The sequence below is a fragment of the Pelecanus crispus genome, chromosome 7 (genome assembly GCF_030463565.1).
Source record: "Pelecanus crispus isolate bPelCri1 chromosome 7, bPelCri1.pri, whole genome shotgun sequence".
Taxonomy (NCBI): Eukaryota; Metazoa; Chordata; class Aves; order Pelecaniformes; family Pelecanidae; genus Pelecanus; species Pelecanus crispus.
In genome coordinates this window covers 35,843,273-35,869,024 of record NC_134649.1, presented here as the reverse complement: position 1 = coordinate 35,869,024, position 25,752 = coordinate 35,843,273, and the positions used below count along the sequence as shown (strand labels likewise).

At 35.5% G+C, this 25,752-nt stretch overlaps 1 protein-coding gene across 1 annotated transcript in view; it reads right to left on the bottom strand.

Moving 5' to 3' along the window:
- The window catches only part of CACNA2D3 (calcium voltage-gated channel auxiliary subunit alpha2delta 3), a 480,096-nt gene that overhangs the window by 42,762 nt on the left and 411,582 nt on the right, over positions 1 to 25,752 (bottom strand). The window contains exons 28-29 of the mRNA XM_075713919.1: positions 4,021 to 4,082; positions 3,035 to 3,079 (exon numbers count right to left, since the gene is read on the bottom strand). Of these exons, the coding sequence (XP_075570034.1) occupies positions 3,035 to 3,079; positions 4,021 to 4,082 (107 nt within the window). The remainder of the gene's footprint in view (positions 1 to 3,034; positions 3,080 to 4,020; positions 4,083 to 25,752) is intronic.

The following is a 25,752-nucleotide window of genomic DNA, read 5'->3' as shown; positions in this document are numbered from 1 at the left end:
AAAATATATGACTATTCTTGTTAACTGCCCATGTGATAAAAAAGAAGAGTAGATTGGTTTTGGCTGTGCCCTCCCGGAATCTTTACCAGTGTGTACTTGCTTCTTAGCAAGGACAGACCAAAAACATCTTTGCAGTAACGATAACATGCTTGTTTTGATGAAGTAGTTGGACGCTTTGCAGCAGGAGCATGTTTTACACAAGAAATTATGTAGTATTGCCATTCTATCACAAATGCTATCGCCAATGAAGGAAGTAATCTCTGCCCAGTTTTTAATGCCAAAAGCACGGTGGTTTAGGCTAAACAAGGAGGAGATTTTACACAGCACTCTAACTTTACCCAGACTACCTGCAGTTGGCTACAAGCTGGTTGGCTATGCCTGGAAACCCATTGATGAAAATATTTAAAGCTGCTGGAAACAATTCAGGGTAAAGCTTGCACATTAAGTCTATAGCAAGCTACAGTAAAGGAACGCCACAAAACTTCGGTAATTAACAGTGCTACAGACCTGCTTTTTCAATAGATATCTGACCACTTTTAGGAGAATGGGGTAATCAACATTATGAGCTCACCTTAAAATTGGTTAACATGCAAATGACAGCCTGGAATTTGGGCTAAGTAAGCACTTTCACCCACACCTGGGTGGAATCTGCTTTGGTTTTCATTACTTCATATTTGGAAGAGTTTACTTAATTATTAAAATGATACAAACTTGAAACGGAAGAGTCTGTAACTTGTTATAGCTAGAAATGCAAAAGATATGTTGACTCACATGGTCCATTTCATTGCCAAAGATGGCATGATAAATAGGCCTTTGTGTTTTGGCTTACTGCAAATTTTATTTTCTATTATTTGTTGCTATCACTATCCTCCAACTATTAGATCCCAAGGTCCTAGTAGATGAATTATAGTTTGTTTTAAGTTTTGCTGATTTGGTATGCTGAAGAAGTTAGTGTTCCACTCTTACAACTGCTGATGTTTTAAGTTCTGCCTTGCTCCCTGGAATGTTTTTTGTGATCTGAATCTCAGATTAAGCAAACATGTATTTTAAAAAAATGTATCACTGCACTTATGTCCTGGACTCACTTTTCAATAAAACACATTTCAATGTCACAGTATATGAGGTTGTGAAGTAGCATCTTGGAAGTGAGATTGCTAGGATTGATGATGTATCTTTTAAACTTTTTATAGATTAATTTACACAAAAGTAATTCAAAAATTAAAATAACATTTTTTGCCTTAAACAACTAAATATCCAATACAATAATGGCACATGTTAGAAAGCACTCCTCAAACACATTCATCGACTGTTTTTTACCATGGTTATTTAAAGTTTTGAATTACCTATCCTCAGGAAAGCCCAACTTGGCTAACTTTCACTACAGGAAACATCGCACAGTACTTTCTTGTTAATTTTTTTATGTCCTGAACTGCCCTGAACAAACAGTGCTACACAACACAAAGCACACTCCAAATGAATTAACTGTTGTATAGGCAGGAATACAGTCAGGGCAGCGGTTCAGGTGGTGGAAGATGTGGAGGTTTCATTGGAAATACATTAACACAGGGCAAGCTGCACCTCTGTGATAAGAACTGGGAGTGTATTTCAAATGCTGGGACAGTCAGAAAGAGACCTGTAAGGTGAGACTATAAGAAAGATAAGAATAGACAGCAGACAAAGAGAAAATAAAGACTTATGGAATACTGCAAATAATGTATGTGGGTTCCTATCATAAAAACTAGCGACACAAACTTGTGAGAATTTGAAGATATTCAGAAGAAATGGCTTCAGAGAAAAGAGATGAGAAGGCATTGTTTCAACACCAGAGTTTGCAATGGTGGGGGTAACTGCTCAGTTTTTCACGGTTTGCTGTGAGTGCTGTTATGTTATGCTTTGTTGAAAAGGGTGTAAAAACTAATGCTGAGCTGACTGCTGACTCTTGGTCGTACAGATAGCAGCTTTCCTGAAAACAACTAAGCATGTATAAAAAAACGAATAAAACTCTATAAAAACTTTATAACTGTATATTAAAAAAAAAGTTATTCTACTTGAAAAAAGATTGCAAAAACATTGCATTAGCATGAATTACAGAGCCAAACAGGCTCTTGCCTTTTATGTATGTTTTGCAACAGTTCTTTTGGCCACTGGATGAAAAGTATCATACAAATACAGCCTGCAGTTTTTATTTCCAGATGTATGAATTTACATTTTATCATACTTAAATTCACATAGCTTGTTCAAGCACAGTTTATCAGGTGATCCACATCTCCTCACACCATTCACTCAGTTTAGAGATAACACATGGATGTTATCAGTAACTGCTTTATTTTCTTCCAAATCACTAACTATACATGATACAATATCTCAAACCCAACTCTGATTTTCCACAATATTGTATGCCTAATTCCTCCCCATATATCTATAGAGTCTGTGCTTTATTAACCACTTTTTAATTCATTTAACCTGTGATACATTGGTTGCTTAACCAAAATATCATATGGTATGATGTCAAATGCTTTGCAAAAATCTATGTATAAGATATTAATAATGCTATTCTTATCTAACAAATTAAACTACATAAAAAGCTACTTCAGTGAGTTCATTAAGCCAAACTGACTAAGGTTAATTCTTTTCTTATTTCTGAAGTGCTATTACTGTATTAGTTCTGCATAGGTTCAACTCCGAATTCATGTCTAATTCTAGGGTGAACATCAGAGATGAGCTTCTAAGATGAACAATAAAGTAGTAAAAAAATGCCTTAGAACAGCTTTGAATTATTTCCAAAAACTGGATTCGCAAAGCAGAAGTTATCACAATGCGCCTTTGAGGTATTGGTGTCAACCTTGTAATTAAATGAATGTTTGTAAGCAGTCATAAAAAAAGTATCGCTATCTAAATAGTTTAATATTTAGAAGGTGATTCCAAATTACACCAGGAGATGATAATGTACAATGAGATGTTCAAACTAAATTCATCAACTTTATGTTCTACTGCTGTAGAGGTATAAATGGAAAAAAATCTGTTAAATACTTACTTCATCATCACAACTTATAGCACATCTGCCATCGAGAGATGCACACTAGAGATGATATTAAAAAAATCAATAAAATATTTTCATTTCTCATTTGATTACAAAATATGACAATTTAAAAATCCATATGAGCACAACTATAAAGAAGTTGATATTGACTACATTTTTATCTGACAGCAATTGTTCTAAAATTGACTAGGAAAGGTTTAAATCTATTCACCAATCCTGTTCTGTTTCTAGCTGCAGAGAAAGGATGCATTCACTCTGTAACAATTTCAACTGTTTTAAACACCATAATCTCCTCCATGTGTTAGAAGCTTGGAGACCATTCGTAGACAAGAATATATGATTTTCCACTGGGGTAGGATAGGACCTGCATTTTAGGGGTTATTTTCTGAAACAGTATAGTTCCAATCTATTCTCAGAATAGGGATGGCATCTCCTAATCTTTAGAAAGTACATGATTACCCTCTTCAATGAGTACAAATTCTATATCCTGAATATTTTAGGTATAGTTTATTAAAGACTACGAATGCCAACCATGACTCAGTAATCTGGTTTAGTTAATTAATCTATGTGATACTTCAGTTACTGAATGTTAGAAGACAGGTCCTAAGTAAGTGAGAGGGCATAATTCTGCTCTTACCGAAAATGAATAAATATCGCAGTTTGGTTTGCTCTTTCCACTTTTTCTAAGGGAGAAAATCAACGTGTGTCGGGCCAACAAAGTAGCTCCTTATGTATAGGGGCCTAAAATTAATAATCTTTCCTCTTGCTTCCATAAATATGGGATCAAGCAACTGGTTTTGACTACTGAATTCTCTTTTTTGTAATAAACTGGAATGTAACTCAGAAAAGCTAGCCATTATACATTTCAAATAGATTGTTTCTTTACAATAGTTTTGCTTGTGACAAAAAAATTGCAGATTATCATCTGCACAGTTAGAAAGTTGTTGTGGATTCAATGACAAAGAAACTTTCAAATATACCTGTCTGCTTGCAGTCCAAAATTTCCGCTGGAAAAATTCAAGTTTCATCTGGATACCTACAGCTGGGAAAGACATAGAAAAAAGCCAACAAAACAAACAAACAAAAAAAAAACCCAAACCAAAATCAAAACATCGTGTTTAATTCCTTCAGAAGGATTATTTAAAATTAATCAGAAGGAAAGACAGTGTTACACTAAAAAAGGAAAGTAAGTCCTAAAATAAAAAAACACAACTAATTAAATTGAAGAGACCACATAGTCATATTTTAAATCATTTACAGTTTGATTGAACATGAAGACATTGCTAATATAATGTGAAGAATACACATGGCAAACATTATGCAAATTGCATAACATAAAAGAACCACAAGCTGAACATATTTAAGTTCACAGCTATCTCAAATTTATATTTTACTGATACCAATATAACAGCTGTAAGAACACACACTATGTGTTTTGTGCTGAAACACATGAAGATGTGGTGAAACAACAGGAAAATGTTGCTTAACAATTCAAGTGATCATTTGGTTTTGGGTCATTTGATCAATGAATTATCAGTGGAACACAAGAAGCCTATTTAAAACATTAAAAACGTCTTTGAAAAATTTAAATTAAGAGCATTATGTGCAATTCTGTCAAATGAAAGTATCTGACAAACATTAATGTTTTTCAAATTCCAAAAAAGGATACTAATGATAAAAACTTGTATTTTTTTAAATAATGATTCAAGATACTACTGGTTTAAATTATGTATTTCTCATAACCTCAGGTGGGATTATGTTTTCCCTAATACCAGTGAACCTTTCTTCCAGCCTAGTCTGATGTTCCTATCAGACCTAGCACTGCTGTTTCTATTCAACAATATAATGCATTGTGGTTTGCATAAGCTCCAAAGGCAGTTGACTCTTCTGGTTTCACCTGCCTAAACTAAGAGAATGACAACGTATCCATCTGCCTGTACTGAAAATTTCTGGATTAGCTTCCTTTTATTTAAAACAAGTTAATATGATGAAGAATATGGCAGGAAAAGAGGGACAGAGGGGCTAAACACATCTGCTCTGATTGCTCTTACCAGCTATTGTTGCATCCCTGGACCGTATTTTTTATGCTCTCACTCAAAGAGCCCACTTTGTGCTAGGCTTTTCTGCAAAAGTGTTTCAGTGTTGACCCTGTACCAAGTGATATTCTAGTTGTTCAGTACAATTTATCAAAGGGTTCTAGTTCAGTGCCCTACAGCTCTTTCATGTCAGCTTAAAGAATACATAATTGCTAGGGTAAAAAGAATTAACTGGGCCCTAATGACTAATGCATAAGCTTAGTACACTATTTTCTTCATGAAAGCTACAGTTTTTAAAGCCTTGGAAGTCTGACGACCTAACTTGTAGCAAATTCATTGCTACAATATTTTGTTTAAAAACAAACAAAACTTAAAAAAAACTTAGTTGTTTTGGAAAATTGAAGAAAATTTAATTTATTCATTCCTCCCCTAGGATCCACAGCAGGGATCATTTAAAGACATATTTACATTTAGATTATTGGTGCTTGCTTTTGCAAATGCACACACGCTGATGTCATGCATATATTTTATTTTGTGTTAGCAGGTAGGAAAAAGTATGTGAAATGAAATCTGTAATGAACTGCTACAATGGGATGTGAAATTACACAAGGAATTTTCTTATTATAGCAGGTTATAAAGAGTCTTCTGTTATATGTAACTCACGGACTTTTTTGCTTAAGAGAGTAAGTAGAGAAATCCTGTTTTCCTTTTGAATAAACTCCAGAGGAGACTCTCTCCAGCTACATTCTATTATCTAGTAATTTATTTTATGGTCAATGAGAAGATGCTATCTGACAGCAATGCAGCGCATGTTTTCTTCATCTGTTGTTTGCCTTTAGGCTCATTACTAGCATGCAGGTGATCTGCACATCCTACCTGCTTTTTCTGAAATGGAGACAAAACACACACATTTTCACTAACTTTCCACAAGGAAATCATATTGCTTCTGGATGCTATATCAGTGTTTGAAATGTCAATCTCATGCTACTTTTCTACCAATCCATTTAATCGTGTAAGAATGAATGCAAAATCTTTCATATCAGTAAAAGCCTTCTGGATTTCAGCAAGCAAAGTTTATGCCTTGTTTTCTGCATGTGAACATTACTGTTGAATTCTCTGAACCAAGCCATATGATCAACATTAGATACACAAATACGTGCCTTGCTCAATCAAGGCCTAGCTTTGACTCTAACAGTCTAAGATTCCAACCTGCAAAGAAAGAATGTCATCTATTGCAGACTTTAGATGCAATCAATAGCTTTCTGCTCATGGAGGATCAGACTTCTTTTCCAAAAGGTACAGAATGAACAAGCTTTCTGAGCAATAAAACATGATATCTAAGCAAAACTGGAGTGAGAAATGGTTGTCTTTACTCTGCATTGGAAAAACGTAAATTCTTAAATCTGTGTTGTGAATCTTTAAATGTTTCTGAGCTCTCAGTTTAAAGGTAGCCTGACAGGACCTAGTGGAGTCAACCTCAATTCTCAGCTGGGTCATAGCTGTAAGCCAGTAGGCATTTTTCTCTGGGGAACAAATAAGTTAAGATATATAGACCCATGGAGCTGCATCTTCCCCCAAGTGATTTTATAACAGCATCTTCTGGCTAATCTGTTTTGAATGGCTGAGTTCCTGAAAAAGTGGATTTTTAAAAGTGTTTAGATTTTTAAAGCTGCAGATTTTCAGAAGTGTTTATGCAGAGTTGCTGTTAACTCCTACTGATTTCTATGGTTCCATAACCAAGCAGTTTCCTAACCTGTTGAACTATTTCTGTAAACCCTCCAAAATCCTTGTCTCCACCTCTGGACTCTCAGGTACCTTACAAATTCTGTTCCTCACTCATTCATAAACACTAACAGCTTCAACCACCTATACTTATTATAGAATACCTCTCGACAAATAATCTCAAAATACTCAGTAAATGTGGTGAAGTCTTAATATTCTTATTTTATTGCTGCGAAAATCATGCATAAAGGAATGAATACCAGAGTTCACACAAAGATCTGATACGGCGAGTCAGAATAGAGGGGTTTAGAATAAAACACAGATCTGTGCTCGCCAAAGCCTTGTTCTATCAGTTAGAAACACTGCTGCTCTTAACAGGCACAGATGAGTGGACTGTGGTTATATATTGTTCATTTAAGGTCCTGATAAGGTCAACCCTTTGGAGCTTGCACTCTTATTAGAGACACCACCACCCAGAGCAGAGAAGCAGTTGCCAAAATTGAGAAAATTATCTAGTTCATTATCGTGATGATGTAAAAGAACAGAGTTGTTATCAAACATCAGTTTAAGGTTTAAACCTGTAAGAAATATTTATTAAGCTTTAAAGGATGAAGACAGAGATCTGTTTCACTATGTTTATGGAAGTTCATCCATTTGTGCTGATATATTGAACACATATAGCATCTATCCAGGACCTATAGTACATCTAAACTGCAAAATACCAGTACAGGTCAATAACAGTGATATTAGAATACAAAATATTCCATTTCATGTAAGTGATAAGTCTCCATAATTTAGAAATTATTTGATCTGCCGTGGCTGGTCTGTTTAAAATGCCAGGCAAAGGAACTTTTGCTAAAATGTCATTTTTGTTCTTGTAAACTATTAATGAAAGTATAATAAAAATTAAGGAACAATTAAAACTATTGTTGTCCCATAATGAAGTTGTATGTATACACAAATTTGAGCAGGATGTTGGACTAGATGAGCGCAAGAGATCCCTCCCAATCTAAATTATCTTATGATTCTAAGACTTAAGTGTAAATGTTTTGTAAAGAAGTGCTAAATATATAGCCTAGAATCTTTCTTAAAGAAAAAGAAAGTGAATATATACTGAAGGTTTTCCAGTGTCCGGTATAAATTACTTACCACATGAGAGAGAATCTGAAACAGTAATAAGATAATTACAACAAAGCTCATCTGTAAAAGATTCCATGTGCATGTTTTAATAAGTTGCACAACAGAATGCTGTAAAGACAACTGAAACACTGGGATTAATTTCTATTAAATATAGAGCATCCCTCTTCATGAAGATGAGAGGAGGCAGGCAGCTGCAGTTTTGTTTTCATAGTATTAGCTCTATGAATTTTGATGCTTTCTTGGACAGACTGTGAGGGGAAATAAAAGATAGTAAGAAATACTGGGCTTGCTCCCACTCAAGCAGATTTCCATTATTTCAGCAGTAGTGTAGTTTGTGTAGAAACTGAAGGTCCAGGCATTATCAATTTAGTTAGTCTTCCTTACTTTTTCAAAAAAATATTCAGTTTATTTCTCTACCTAACTTTTAAAAGAGCTGTATCACTAATCTCTGTGGTACAATACCATTGAAGGAGGTAAAACAGAAATGCATCTTAAACTTAGTCTACTCTGGTCAGGGCAATACAATATTATAATGGCAACGTTTTAAGTATAACACACAACAGATTACATATTTCCCTTGTGAAGTATTTCCTCAATTAGAGTTTTCATAGAATCATAGAACACTTTGGGTTGGAAGGGACCTTTAGAGGTCATCTAGCCCAACCCCCCTGCCGTGAGCAGGGACAGCTTTAACCAGATCAGGGTGCTCAGAGCCCCGTCCAACCTCACCTTGAATGTTTCTAGGGATGGAGCCTCCGCTACCTCTCTGGGCAACCTGTGCCAGTGCTTGACCACCCTCATTGTAAAGTTTGTAATCCCTTTACATGATATTAAATAATGAAGTGCCACATGACAGTTGGACTCGATGATCTTAAGGGTCTTTTCCAACTTAAATGATTCTATGATCTGTACCTATGTTGCAGGATAGGAGGAGAAAACACAGCTCCCATAAACCTGGTATGATGAAAGCAGCAATAGTCATTTTCTTTGAAGAGGTGTATCTTAATGTAAGATTTGAATCTCACCCTTTTAGTTTCTTTACATTTTGTTCCTTGCACAATTCCACACAGGAACTTCCCTGTCACTGAATGAGTAATTTCTAAATATTCTATATGCTATGTAATATATAATAAATACCAATTATGAATGTTTCCTACAATTCAACTAATAATTATTTGAATGCCTCTACATTCAAAAGAATTAATACTGTTAGCATATGGGAAAATAATTTTCTTTTCAACCCCTGAGGTGATACTAAAGCATTTTTGCAGGCCTTTTCTTCCCTGGGCTTTTTGAGAACATTGTAACTAGTACAGGATATTTTTTGGTCAGGTCATTTAATGTGTTAAGGACTATTCAAATATACTTCAAAATGTTTTAGAGCCAATACATTCTTCTGAGCAATCCCTAGTCCTTCAGCATTTCAGAACTTCAGAAAAAAATAACTGTGCTCCAAGTTACTTTATATTTAAATCTATGTTTTACAAACTGGCCACGTGTAAGGAAAAAGGGAACCTTCTGAATTATATCACTCATGTCACAAATACATTGTTTAGCCTCCTGGGTGTAACAGCTACCACAAAGGTTAGAGAAAAAAAGTCTAATTCACTGAAATTTTTCTGAATATTTTTCAGCAAGGTTAACAGATAACACCCACATTTTTAATTAAAAAACAAAACACAAACAAGAAAAGCTAAAATTGACCTTTATATGGAATATACATTTTAAAGTATGTTATAAAGTATTCTTCAACATTTGTTGTTTCAATGGTTTCATTGTTGTTTGATTGTTGGTTCAATCAAAATGGCCAAGGGATACAAATTATTTTTCTTCAGCCAGGAAAAACAGTAAGTACAAGATGAGGAGAAAAGGTTTTGTCTTCACTGCTGCCTTTCCTTTGTAATGTCACTGGGGAGAGTGGGCTGGAGCTAGAGATATACAGGAGATCAACTAATGTGAGCTGATGGAGGGGTATTAAGGCTCTTTCTCCATGTAACACAAAATGTGTCATTTCAAATGAATATTGCAAATCCAATTTTTTGTTTCAATCATATTGGCAAATTTACTTAGGTGATTCCAATAAATACCTTCAATGCTGCCTATGGAAAACAGTTATTAACTCCCTGAGATTTCTTTCCTTTGTTTAATAAGGCCACTGCTATTCTGTAGTGCATACCCTATGAAATAACAGATGGTTGAGAATTACAAAGTTAAATTCTTGGCTCAGCGATAATTATCGTTAAATAAGTAATTTCCTTATGCATTGATTCCATGGCTGAGGGTAATACTTCGCTTTTTTAGTGGGATGCTTTGAGGACAGAAGTATTGGGAAGTGCTCAACTGCTACAGAGCTCAGGGCTGCTTAGTGTCAAGACAAACATGAAGGAAAACACATAACTACTCAGACTAGATCAGGATTGCTTGTGTTCAAGATCTCCATGGTTAAGCAAATAGACAGAAAGATAAGGAAAGCCTTCCTCAACAGATTACTTCTGTGCACAGAATTACATGAGCTCTTAGGCTCTAAGTAAAAAGAATCATCTCCTACTTAAAATAAGAGAGGAAAATAGATTAGACTGATTTATGTCAGGCAAGAGAGAAGCTGAATGTCCCTATAAACCTGGCAGGGGGATTCCAAACACATAATTAAGGAAAAAGTAGTAAAGCTAAAAGGATTTCCATTCTATGAAATATCTATAGAACATTACACTACATAAAAGCACTAGATCAGCAAGGTTAGAAAAATATCTTGAGGTCTCCATTCCCTTTTCCCACAGAATACAGTACAGACCAAGATTCTTTCTCATACATAAAAGACGCTCAATATTTTGAGGACATTTGGGCCTCCTATTTCTGATGGAATTATCTTAAATGAGGTTTAACTTGGCTTCAAAATAAGAAATCTTGGAGACAGATTTGTAGCAGGATTATTTTTTTAATATATATTACCTTTGTGTATTAAGCTTAGACTCCTTAAGATTCCCTTCTTTCTGCCTACTCATATTACCTCTTATTACTATCTTTTAAAATATCTAATAACTAAATGTGAAATATTCCAGAACACCTTTAACTACTTTTAAAAAGTCGATTGCACTTTTGTTTATACTCTAAGTCTGTTTCAGTTCAAAATCTCTGCGTCTTCAGTTTTTAGCTCAGCTGAAGAATGAGATGCTGAATATTACACCCCAACACATAATATTGAGAAATAAACACCATAACTGCCAAAAAGTACCTCTAGTACAGATTAATGGAAGTCTCCCACCACCAAAGAGGATGTCCTTAAAAATACTTATAAAATATGTTATGTACTGTAATTAAAAAGAAAAGGTACAGATTTTTTTCCCCCTCAATTCCACGAAGTCTTAGCTAATAAATTAGAGGTATTCCAACACGCACAGTCTTACAGTAATATAGTTATGCTCCAGTATCATCCAGCATAGCTGTATTCCCAGTGATAGTCATTCTGTCATCAGATGCAGAATATATAAAAAATATGAATGAGCATTCATGACATGTGCACTTCCCAGACTGCTTCTAATCCCAGTTTGGGTTTACATGCACAGTAAAATGCAGTTTCACCCTTCCAAACTTCACACTTCATTGAGTTTCCTTCTTGATCTCAGTGATCTCTTCCATTCTACCCATACCTTCCTCTTCTCACCCCAGCCCATTTTGTTCAGTTCCTCTCTTCAAACAGAAGATCCCCAGAATTTTCTTTGAACATGAAAAAATATTAGTTTTATTATCTGGAATGTCTGAACCTGACTCAGACACGCAACACAAAAATTTTCAGCCTAACAGTTTAAGTCTGGCTATTTTTTAATATACTAAAACCATGAGCTTATAATTGGAAGTGTTGGGCAACCTCAGTACTTGGTGGTGATATCAGCCATCTTCATAATGAGCTGTTATAAGTAGCCTGTGATGCAAGAGCAAAATTGACAAAAAGCTGGGCCAAACTATTGAGTAGCTGTGCACTTTCTTCTGGTTTTCTTATAATAAAGCATAGTTCCTACCCCAGAAAAAACAAACAAACAGATCAATTATGCATTTGGATAAGATACTGCTATTATTCACCGACTGTCCTCTGCAATGTGTTGTTTTATTGTTTTGGGCTTTTTTTATATTTTGTTATTTAACTCAGTGAAGATTTCTAATGTTCTGTACAACTTTTCTTGTAGTTTCTCCAACATGAAACCTTCTTGCCCAACCCCACAATGTGTCTATTGTATATTTAGGTACCCTTAAATTACTCTAATATTTTACAGTTATTTTAATATTAAATCCAAATGTGCACCTACCTTTTCCACTTAAATTTGAGCTACAGTGTCTCATTAACATTTATAGATTGATTTTTCCAAAAATGAGTCTTATTTACCTAGATACAATGTAAAATACAAAAAATCTCAAAGTGCAAATTATCACATAGTTTTGGGTTCTAAATAATATTCAGGAAAAAATTCCTGTATCATTACTGGTGTCTTACCTTTATCTTTTTATCATCAAATAAGTGGAATGACATACACATACATTTGTAAGTCCTATATAATTATCAGTTTGTTATGGGAGACAGTTTTCATATGTCATAACATGTCATAAGTTTTTAGCAACTCAAAGAATACTTCCTTCATCAGAGCTATCGGGATGCAACATGTAAATGAGTGAATTCTTAAATGGACAATGGAAAGTCGAAGTTCTGCCTCTTCACTCATAGACCTCAAACCTGCTATTTTCTTCCAGAAGATTTTTTAAATTAGTGGTGGAAGAAGTTGTCTGGATGGAAACTCCCAAGATACAGGGAAGGCAGTGGCAACTGGTATTTCCTGGAGGCCAAGCTCAAGCAGAAAGGGAGGAGAACTTGATGTGAGGCCAAGCTGAAAAGGGAGCAGGATGATGATTGCTGGGAGGCCGAAGTTCATCCAAACTGAAACCACCAGGGAAAGCTGAAAGGCTTGGTTTGCAGCCAACCCCTGACAAACTGAACTGTGGAGGGCAGTCTGTGAACATCATCATAAACCAGACTCCCTTTGACTCCCTGACACATATCTTCCTTCTGGAGGACTAATGAAGTAGCAGCAGGAGCAGGAGGAAACACAAAAAGGATATAAATTGAGTGAAAACATAAAAAAATATAGATGCTGTTGACTGGAAGTCCATTGCCTTTTCAGGAGGCTTCACTGAGGAGCTTGGAGGGAAACAGGTTGTCTGTAAATTATCATTCAGACAGTTATGCTGTATTTCAAACTTTACAAGATAGTAGCTGATGTGCTGCCAACACTCTAACAAAAGGCTCCCACAGAAATGTACTCATTTACCCCATGATAAACTTTGTGTACCAGGAGCACAGCTCAAGGGAGCTACTTGCAAATCCATTTGTAATTTTAAAAAACCACAAAAAAACCAAGAAAAATACCCCTCCCATAAGCCTGGAGGGAGGTAACCACTTGGCATGCAAAATTACACTAAGTGCACTTTGCTGGAAAGATATATACCTTGTTCCTGGGAAAGACAAGGAGTACATTGATAGTATAAAATAATGGTTTAGACTGCACAATTTGAAGGGGGTGGGGTGGGGCATGGTTAAGCCCATCTGGAGTATTCTCCCTGTGACTTTTAGAAAACTGACACCTACTGACACCTGGTTCATTCCATTACAAAGACAGACAGACAGACAGACAGAAAGACAGAAAGAGAGAGACAGGAAGTCAGACAAGTGGGCTGGGTAGTATTATTAGTCTCCAGAATGCTTCAGTAGCATGCAGAGAGAAGAAAAGCACCATCACAAAGAAAAACTGTGCTGGTGGCAGAATTTTTATAAGGAGTTCCTATGAGCCTTCAGCTTTCATCCACCATCCCCCTGCATGGCCACTAGTCTGACAAATATTTCTGAATTCTGATGGTACAGGAAGCATGTGAAGACTGAAATCTGACCACAGTAACACTAAAATAATGAAGCAGTGATGGTATTTTAATAACTCCCTAACCATTTTTTAGTTTTATAGGGTTTTCTTGCTCATTTTTTGGCAATATTCAAGTACATCCCATAACTGAAACGAAAAATAAGAACAGTATATATTTGTAAGCACATTTATAAATCTTAAGGGAGGATCCATGACTTGTCAAGTTCTCAACAAAAGCTTTACTTCTTACAGCTGAGGTCCTAGTTTAGACTACCTCAGCCAATATACCTTTCACATGTCAGCCAAAAGGCTGTGGTTTCAAGTTTGCAATTAATGAACCCTAAGAGGCTCAAAGTTCAGACAAACATCCAGAAATTAGGATACTTATCTGAACTCATGGAGACTGTGACCAGATTCTATTAGGATATGTCAGCCTTTCTGCTTCCACTTGTAACTAAAATACAACACGTTCCAATCTTGATAGTATTTTCTTTTTTTCAGACTTGATCCTGGCTACTACCTAATCACGTTGACAAAAAAAGTCCGTATCTACATATCTCAGCATATAAGAAAGGCTGGTTTCAGAAATGGGCAAAGCTTCTATTACTCTTATTTCCAAAGAAGTTTATCCCTCCCAAACGGAAATCCTATCATAGCAGAATGGCTACAAGTTGTCCTACTGCCAGACACAGGATACTTTGGATGAGACATTAAAGATAAATATTACAGCATCCACTGCAAAATAAACTCTTGAGGTCTCTGTCCAGTTTCTCCTGTGACAGTTCAATGCCTTCTATCCTACCACTGACCTAGAAGCCAAGACACAGAGATTCTACTGCTACCAATCTCAGCACGGAGGGGAAAGACTTACAGAATTCAACTCTTCCCACCTCCCAGACACACTGACTACCAACTGGTTGCTCTATCCAGTTATCATCATGGGTACTTGCATGCGTACAAGGTCTGTGAATATGTGAAATCTCATTAGTCAAACCAGATTTAGGACACAGCGAGAAAACAGCAACATTTTATCAAATCACGTAATTTGCAAATAAGTCTTGGATCTCTTATTGACTGGGTTATAACAATAATAGTGACATTCTCTACAAACTGTTTGTGTTATACTGTGATTAGCAAATTACTTTGCATTACTAAAAATATGAGTAATGTTATTTGAAGTCAAATAATACATTAGAAATACCTCATCAAGAATACAACTCTCCAGCCCTTCAATACCATACTTATTGGATGTTTTAGAAGTTAAATGTTTATTGTAATGTTCCAGAATAGGCTTCATGTTTTTCTTTCTCTAAGATCACTACTTTATTTTTAATTTATTTTTATTTTATTTAATTATTTTTTGCTGTTTAACCACATGGTGGTAATCTATAGTTTTAGAAAGATACAAAAAGAAAGTATGTGCCCAAAAGACTCAGTGTGCACATTTTTATGTGTTTGAAATAGACTTGAGTAGTTCCATAGTATTCTGTAGTTGCAAATACAAAGAAAGTAGCACTGGTGGATTTGCAACCCTCCTGATTTATGTTTGTGTCTTTTACTGAACAATTTGAAAAGACAGTAATAGCAAATGATATGGACATTATACTTTTCCATGAACAGTATTAGCTGCAAAAGCAGCTTTGTTTGCCTGTTTTTTCAGTTTTGAATCAAAAATTAATTTTTATCGAATCTCTGTGTAGAAAAGAATGCAGCTGCCTATTTGCTCAACAAAAATAGGAGCTAGTATTTAAACTACAAATTAGCATTCTTGGAATATCCTTAACTAGAGATTTAAACCATGTCAGGAACAGAAAGTAATCTTGCATTAAGAACACTGAAAGATTTCCCAGTACATTGAAATACAAGTTTTCTTTCTTTTCATATTCTCCTACTTGGTATGTGTAAAAGAAAATAAATACCATCTTTCAAGATGTATTCAGTATATTACATATAAACATCTCACTTGGAAGTTTATTCAGTTTCTAAAACCATGGATTAACATCAGCCATAATATGAACATTTTCACATTTACTTAACTTTATTTCATGAGAACCTTCTATTGCCACCATTTTGAAACCCTGTCAAGAAATGTTAATTATACCTCTTAGGAATAAACTATATGGGGAAAATAATTTATTTTTGCTTTATCTAATCTGAAGAAGTTCAAGTGTGTGAACTGGAAGATAGCTAATGTGCATCCAACAGGTCAGGGATTGAGGGATAGAATGACAGCTTTCTATTTTACTTGTCTACTTACCACATTTAAGGAAAAATAACAAATTAACATCTTCAGAATTGCTACATAAGCCTATATACTCTTCAGCAGAAATGTTTGCTTAGGTCTGATCTTGTGAATATTCATAAATTGAGAGAGGTCTTCATATTGCTGAAAATTAGCCAAAAGCTTATTTGCTTCATTAGACAATGTTGAAATGATCTCCTTAATGCCACAAAATACAAAGAAAAATCTATTGACTAATTTATGGCCAAATAAATAATTAATAAATGTTTTGAATGGATAGTCCAAGAAAACAACAAAGAAGGCTTTTTAAAAATGTTGAGACTGATAAAATTAAAAGGCACTAACAGATATTTAAAATTTCTTAATAAAATGTCATCACTGCCTGAGACCTGTGTGCCAAGTTATGATCATAAGTGAACTTCTCTGGGTGAGCTATTAATTTCTGGAAATAGTGTAAGTGCTGACATGACTTCCACAATAGAAGTACAAATGTACTACGCTTAAATTGCATAAACCATTATCCAGATGCTTCAACAAGCAGTATATTACAATTTATATCCTAATGATTAGTAGGATTTATCTGTCAATAGAGCAATAAAGCATATTTTAGAAGCATAAATTAATAATTATTGAGGGAAATCAATATCATGGATACCAGCTGTAATCCTCTTTAATGGAATAGCTTTGAAATAAATTGGAAAGGTTTGCTGAAAGGCAGCTGCCTTTGATATTCCATTAAACTAAGGATTTATCATGCTAAATAGCTTCTATTTCTACTAAGTTGTAAGATAGGTGCAAATTCAGCTGGGGCTTCTGCCTGAAAGGTGTTGAGCACTGCTAGTGCCCATTGAAATCTGTGAGAGTTAAGGGATGCCCAGCATATGATAAGAATACTTAGCACTTTCCAGAATGGAGCTCTGGAGAATGCAAAAAGTCCTCAAATCTCCACTCAAAAAAGGACTTTTGGCAATAATTTTCAGAAATTATGTTGTCATATAAAGGCAAACCTATTATTGACTTACAAAGAAAGTTAGCCTTCCAAAGGCCAGATTTTTATAGGTGTTAAGGCATGTACCAAAGGTAGACTGATACTGATGGCATTTCCAGAAGCACGTATTTCGCACTGCATTCAGTAAACATTAGAGCGTTATTCTGAAGTCTCTACTGCATTCCCAGGCATCAAAATAACTTTGAAATACCATTTTCCAAAATGTAGACATTTCTAAATGACAAAGGTTCTCTTGGAAAGAACACATTTTATAAAACATAATTAATTTTCTAATAGGGTCAATTCAATCAACTCTGCATTTTACTGCTATTTTACAAACAAGGATGCCAGAATCTTATTCAGAATTAATAAATCTTCTCAGCATGTCTATAAGGGAAGCAAAGATTATCTTCTCCATTCTTTCAGAGTACAGAGCTGATAGGCCCTACCCTAAGGGAAAAGCCCTTCTCTTTCATTAAAAAAAGGAAGTCAAACACACACATTAGAGATGCAGTAAGCTAGAAACAACTTCAATAAAGTATATTTAAACAGATTTATTTTAAATTCTGATCTTGATTTTTGTATTAAAAATGGTACAACTGACCACAGAAGGAAAACAAGAAGGGTCCCACACAAATTTCCCCGCTTTATTCCCTGCTTTTATGTGCAGTTAGAAAACATCTATAAGGATGGAAGACTATGACTTCTGCATGCGTAGAGATACTTTTATACTGTGCTGACTTCATAACTAAGACTCTTTTTCATTTAATTCAGTCAGATTAGATTGTGGTACTGATTATGATCATATCCACAAATCAGCATTTTAACCAAGTTTCCACGGAAACACTATATGCCCCTGTTTTCCTTTTAGACAAGGCTTTGCCTGTTTAACAAGTTTGCCGAGGACAACATGTTTTGTTTAAGTTACATTAACTGGAGCCAATACTTCCTAATTACATTACCAGAAGAAACATTTACAGCAGTACTTTTACCATGGGAAACCCTCTGTTGTTCAGCCCATCTTAATCTCTGAAAAGCAGGAAACATCAGCATCGCCGTTGCTTAAAATGTGTTAACTGGTCTTATATCTATGAAATAATCTTTTATTAAATGACAACATTGGTCTTGTTTTACAGTCTTCCTACATAAGGACATTATCCCACAGCATCTGGATTTCCATGAAACTTCCACCAGAGAACATCTGCCTGTGAAGACAGGGTGGTCCAGTGGCTAAAGCACTGAACTGGAGCTAGAAGGCTTAGGGTCTGTTCCTTCTCTGCTGTTTACCTCTTGTGCAATTGTGACCAAATCACCTTACTTTTCTGTGCTCCATTTCCCTGTTTGTGAAATGGGAGGAAGCATACTTCACATTCTACAAAAAGCCATTTGAATTCTATGAATGAAAGCAAAAATAGTTAAGTATTCTTACAATCATATGTTACAGATTAGGGTGCAATCCAGAAAGAGGCATGCCAACTTGCATGAAGCAATCTTGGGTGAGAAAAATATGGCAGGATTTGATCTTTAAAACTGTAAGACAGAATGGGAAACCTCCCATCCAGAAGCAAAGGTCACTCTTGAAAAACACTGGACATACTGCTTTATAAAAAGTTAGAAAATATGAACCTTTCCAAAGCATATCCTCATCAATTTTCAGTCCACAACCACAAATAGCAGAAATAGCCTGTAGCTTTTTTTTTTTTAATCTCCCAAATAGTGTACTTTCTAATATCATATGGTGGGTGTATACTAACTCTAATAGAAGGTGATCACAAACAAAAAAAAGGTGGTTTCTTATTTGTGGTTCCAGAGAAAAGCTTGAAAGTCTGAATCCTGAAAGTCTGAATCCTAAAAGTCTGAAAAAAGAGACAACACAACAAATACTTTTTTTTCCTGACCATTATGACTTTAAGTTCCAATTTACAGATTTTACACCTTTGCTTGCAACACTGGTAGAAATAAAGGAAGTCCACTCATAAATGCTTTCCTTCTAAAGGCTAATATTGTCTACTTAAGTCTTCTCTCTTGTTGTCTCATACCTTCAGTGGAGAAGCAGCATATTGATTAAAAGACTTATTTTTGTCCACCACAATTATTTTTTCATCATAATTTACCACAATTATCAATCTTAAAGATATTATATGAATAGCAATAAAAATCAAACAGCTACTCTCTTTCAGAAGTGATTTTTTTTCACATTTAGCTTCACAAGAACTCTAGAAACCTAGGTCTGACACGTGCCATCATCTGTCCAGAAAGGTCAAAAAAGTTTTGAATCTTTGAATGGTCTATTTTGTTCACCGTTTCATACTATTCTTATTCAGAAAAACAGAAAGGTCGTACCATACTCGCAGTTCAAACGGTATGTAGATGAAAGGGTACTTCATCTTATCTCTGCTGAGTTCAATGGAATATTTCTCTAACATTTTAGGAGAAGAACCAGGCCCAAAATCTTAATTAGGAATATTTAAAGCTGCAAGACATGCCTTAGCAAAAGTGACACTACAATGAAGAGGATTGGAGATAAGCAGGTTTTTTGACTTTCGTAGTGTAAATCTGCACTGTACTATAATGCAACTGAAATGTTGTTCTGCATGACTGATTTCAGCCAAGTTCTGTTCAAAGTATTACAGAGAATCAAGCAGTGACTCCTTCGGATAAATTGGTGTCTACTTCTTTCTCAAAACTGTTTTCACATTTTCAGTTTAAGAAAGTCTGCAGAACTGTTCTGCTACAATAGGTATCCCTTAACTCCAAAGCTAAGAAAGCAACAATGTGTAAAAGTATGACCAGCTGATGGCACATAGTAGACAAAGTGTTTCATTTCCATGGAAAAGCCTGTATTACAGCTCCTTTCAGTTGCACAACATACACATGTTCACTTAAGTGCCCATGTTTGGAACATGACACCTCCAAATCATCATGAACTACAAATTAGAGGGCGAGCTCTCTGCTCTTTCTTCTTTCTAAAGGGTTTATAGAAAGGAAGCTTGTAGCAGTAACTAGGGAAAACCTATTTAAGGTCTTACTGACACTAAAAAACAGAGGTATGGAAGTTACTGGTTCACTAAACTAGGCACATGATGCATAACTTCAACTTCTAAAAGCAGTTAGCCTGCTTCTCTCAATGAGTACTTTAAGAAACAGAGAAGCTGGTAGTACTGTTCTTTGAACTCATCTAACTCTGCTGAAACACAGAGATGGAGAGAAAATGGACACTAAGCAACGTACTGTCATTTTGAAAAGGGAAAAGGACAAAAAGTCTCAGCCAAAACATGAGTAACCAAGGTCAGCCCTGCCATTATTATGTTCCAAAATAACATACTGCAGAAGGGAATGAAAGCAAATAAAGATCAAAATACACCCTTTTTGACTAAGTCAGATACAGCTGTACGGACAGAGGAAGCTCAACTAGGTTGGGAACTTTTGAGATCATGCCCTAAATTAAATAGTATTAAAATAGAAGTGCCTTTGGATAAAAAGGTATTGTATTAAATGATAATACACATTACCTATATACTTCAGCATCTCTCGGTGGTGATGAAGCAGAAGTCAGACATAAACAATGAAGACAAAAAGATGAGATCAACATTTAAATGTTGCCTGAACTCTATGGCTAATAATCTAGTTTTATAGAGTATTTTTTCTTTATACTTGCCCACAGGCATTCCAACTGTTGTTATAAATTTGTTATCCTCTCAACTAATGCTTGTGCTTGACCCAGAAAGTTCATCCTTCAACATCTTAGGGGTCAGTAAAACAGAAACCACAGTTAAAAGCTTGCAGATAACTTTGGTTAGTACAAACAAAAACTAGGCATAGCTCAGTATTATGACTGTCAGGACTTCATCATTTATGCCAATCTTACTAAAACACTTTCCTTCTTACTTAGCAGACAGTATGTCAGCCATTTGGTACAATCCTCCTAACAGCTGTATTAAATCTCAGTAAACAATTTTCCTTTTTACAAAGTCAAGAAAAGGCAACTATTATACACTGCAGATACTTTATAAATTGTAATCATTATCGAAAAAAACATATTCTATTGATGAGAAAAGAATCCATAGAATGAGGGCCTTTTGGGATTCTCAGCATGAAAATAGGAAACCAAAACAGACATACAGAAGACGATTCTATGATTCTATAAGAACATACAGTCAAAACAGACAAGATAATAACGAACAGGTAAAAAAAGAGTGTAAGAATAGTGAGAACATGATGTTCCTTAAAGATTTCATTCTTTAGTGTCCTTTACTTGCCATTAGGTTATCCCAGTCAAGTTGCTTTATTACTGCTGATATAAACTGCACACCTATATAAACAAGGTTTTATTAAAGCTCCTTTTTATATTCATAGTTACAGGTTTGGGGTTTGTTCTTTTGGGTTTGAGGGGATCTTTTGTTGTGGTTTTGTTTTTTTTTTTTTCTTTATTTAAATGCCTATTGTTTTACTCCTGCATAGATTTCCTCCCAGGGTCTCTGAAATCCTTAATCATCATCCCAATATTTCTCTCCTACATTACACTTTTAGAATCAAGTTCCATGACTTTTAAGAGTTATGCTTACGTCAGAGGGATCAAGAGGTTTAAATTTCAGTACCTATTAAAGGAATTTAATTATCCAACCAGTTCCATTTGGATACACTGTTACTGTTCTTTGCTAATTTATAACAGATTTTCCAGTATTGTAATTCTCATTAATAAAATTCCCTCTGAAAGAGTTTTTTCTTTTTTTTTTTTTAAATGAAAAAGACCTCTCAGTAGCTGATTTTAGAAATTCTGAACAGAAACATCATTATCCTTTATACTAGCTAAGTTTCCCAAGGATTTATCATGTCTGAAAACAGCACAACTAGCTAAACTTGAGGGATCAGAAGTCTATCTATATACCTGAGTTACCCTGTCATATCATTTAAAACATAATGTGGCAAAAAAGGTATTTTTTAAAAACATGCTTGGTGTTTAAAAACTACTTACAGGTTAAAAATAGGAGAGGGGGGAAAAAAAGGGTAACAGCATGCCATGTGCTCTGGGATGTTGTCATATACAGAGGACTTCTGGTGCCTGATGCTGTAGCAGTTAAAGCAGTTGGGAGCACACAGAAATCCAGAGAGGAAAAAGAAACAAGAAAAGCAGCAAACCATGTCCTGCCTTGTAAAACTTCTCTGCTATTGAAATGAAGAACATTAGCAGCAAGTACAGGTATCTGGCTCATTCCTGTTGATTGGAGTCATAGGGAAAAAGGTTTACAATATCCTTACTCCACTTGTAAAATGGTCCCATAAGCAATGAACACTGAAGTTCCATGTTCTATTCATCTATCATATTCAGATATTCAGTTGCTAGTTACAACTGCTACATACCAGTATTGAAGATGGTTATAGTTTGGTGTCATGCATGTTACAATGTAGTTGGTAGATGGTACACCATACTTTACCTGCTGCAAGACAATTAAGATTCTGTCAGGAGCTACAGGCTTCAAGCTTTTCTCTTGTAGAGAAACTCCATCAAAGGGAAATATTCCATCAAAGCTTGAATCCAAAACTACTGAGCACATTGGTCCTGATTCAATAGAATACTTAAGTATATCCTGACATTTAAATCAACAAAAATTATACATTTAGTGTTTATCAGCTGCATAATTTTAATGTCATGCTATTTAGTACCTTGCTTAAATTGATGAAAAAAATTCCCATGGCTATTTCCAAAGTGTTGCAAGAATTACAGAAGTTTGATTTTTTACTGTAGCATGTCATCCCAGTTTCTGCAAGTTCTCATGTTCAAGTGACTACTAGGGCAACAGAAAAAGAGTCCTTTTAAGCCCATAAATACAGGAGTTCCCAACATTTAACAGTGAGTTTTACTAGCTACTATGATTTGCCTTAAAAGCACAAAAGGAATTAATGAAGTACGAGATCTATTTTGTAGCACAATTGGTAAGCAGCAGTTTAAGAAACATTTACTACACTTTACAATCTTTCTTCATACACTGAGAACATTTCAAAACCCTTTGTTCGTAAGTTTGAGTCCAGGGTGAGCTATGACCATGAATAGAAATTCTTATTAAATATAAAAATAAGGAAACACAAACACTACATAAAAGCTTAGAAAAGAACTTTGCCTTCAGTGTAGAATGAATAAGCTATCTAGAATGATAGTAAGTGATCTCAATTTTAACATGTTTAAGAGCGGACAAAAAAGCAGCTAAAATGTCAAGACAAAACAGAATGTACACTTGTCCTTATTTTTACATGTATTTTTCTAGCTCCTGTTTTTATTCCTTTCATTTCTGTTAGCTTTATGTCAAGCAATATATTTTTCTATTTACAATAATGGCAAAATTAATTCATTAATTAACTCTAATCATACTGGAGATACAATTTATCTATGGATGCTCAGCATATATAACAGGTGTTTGTCATTAGTCAGGAAATTATTGGAAATTGAATCTGCCCCCTCTGCCCCCCCACTGCTATTTGTGATGGAACAAATATTCTGCTGACACATAATCTGCCCCTTGCTGCAACTTTATCTAACTTGCAATTAAGATAAAGCAGCCCAGCATCTCTATTCCCTGTGCTTCTCCCCATTCTGAAGGCCTTGCATCCCTTGTAATAAATTTTTTCTACCTATCAAAGCATACTGTAAGGCTGGTCCTTGAGCATTTTCCAAGCAAAGGAGTACAAGCCAAACCAACTCCTAACTACATTGTATTAGTTACAATATCACAACAAGTTGCTGACTGACCTACCTAATGGACTGAAAAGTGTTGTGCCACTTCAGTGGAGCAACAAAGTGAAAAAAAAATGCAGACAAAGGACTGACCCAAACAGTTGTCTATAGATTACCAGCAAAGACCTAGATATGGATGTTAAAAGAATTTTCCAGTCCAAACCAGAAGAGTGGTCTGGAGATGAATAGAGTTCTGACCTAAACTGAGAAGGTGCTCAGATAAGCAGCCCCAGTGATATCACCTGACACAGCAGCACACACCTCACCAGTTTGCAGCTTGCTGCAACTAGCAGGCTGTAAGTCTGCCTAGCTACCCCTTCCCCCAGTACAAATTTCCACCTGGAATGCAGCATGTTCCAGTTCATCTAGTCCACTATTACATCTCATACACTGGCCTCTTCTAGAGGTGTCAGAGGAAGGTGTAAAAATTCCCATAAATAATAATTATGGAAAAACCCCCTGCCCACAGGGAAAGGTTTTTCTCCATAACTCCTGTCATTAGTAGTTGATTAAAGCCCTTAAGAGTGAATGTTTATATCCCTTCTAAATGATTTTTTTGCCCCATGAGGTAACTATGGCTCCAGATTATATATGAATCCTACTAATCTTTTGGCCCAAGGATAACTTCCAACAATGCGTTTCATAGATTAATTATGCATCGTATAAACAAGTACCAGATGTATCTAAGTAAGGCAAAACAAGCCACTGAAAAGAAGAAAACTGGGCTCTCCCCCTCAAAGTCAGTGATCCAAAATACAAAATCACAACTCCTGCCTGTTTCCTCATTTTTAGAGTTACAAAATACTGTTTCTCACCTTAAAGGGATACCACCAAACAATTCATAACAACTGCCAAGGACAGACATGAACAACTTTTTAGACGTCATGTGTCTCCTTATGCGATGTGATAACCAAGATTCAATGTTGTTAAACTCTAGCTGGTATTACTCTCCCCTTATTCTACCTAAGCAATAAGACGGCTGAAGAAATCCATACACCCACCTTTTCTGGAAAATATGGACAGCGCTTTAAGGTATAAATCTTCCTCAAGCCAAATTTCGTTTGATACATGGGCTTATACTTCTCTTGTGAAAGGTAGGCAGATGTAGGATCCAGGGCCTTCCTCTAATTTTTGTCAACTTTTGAAAACCTAGTACCCTGCCAGGCAAAAGTTGAGAGGGTCCTGAGCTTTTAGGGTACAAGGACTGCCTTTCTAGAAAGAAAAGCATGAGGGATTCAAGGGTTTCTTACATCCTGTCATCTTTGTTTACACAGCGTTCTGACTCATAGCTGGGGAAGGATAAGACCTTTCTCTATGATGCAGTACTGTATTTTTTTTTAAGTGCCAGTTAAAGGGGGAGACTTTTAACAACAGAGGTATGGGCTGTTTCACTAACAAATATGAATTATTTTTTGTCCTGAACCAAAATGAAGAGGAGTCTGCATTGCCCGGAGTTGCATTTAGGGTCTTCGGCAAAAGCCTAGCTGTTTTACCAATCTGGAGACACACGTTAGTAAGGAGAAAGCGCATGTCATTTCCCTGTAAGCGTCGCAAGTTCTAATACCTTCCCACTCAAAAGCATAAGGAAAACAAACCTAATAAAGAGAATGTATAGGAATTTTCTGCTGTGGTCTTAGGAACTCTTTTTTATATAATTATGTCTGTCTGGACTTGATATACAATGCAGTGGAATCCAAATGTTGTAGCTTTTAAATATTTGAAATATTTAAATTGTTTCCTTTCTGCTAGAGTTTAATTAACATAATGTTCTTCCGTAAAAGAGATGATTCTTACACATACTACTCCTTTAAAGCAGATGGCAGGAACTGCTGCAACAAAATGCTGGCAAAGCAAACACTGAACTGCCCCACCAGCCAACAGGGAAAGGATATTAGTTCATCGTGCTGTCTTGCTGTTTGCAATGGGAAACATATCCTGTTACAACAAGGCACAA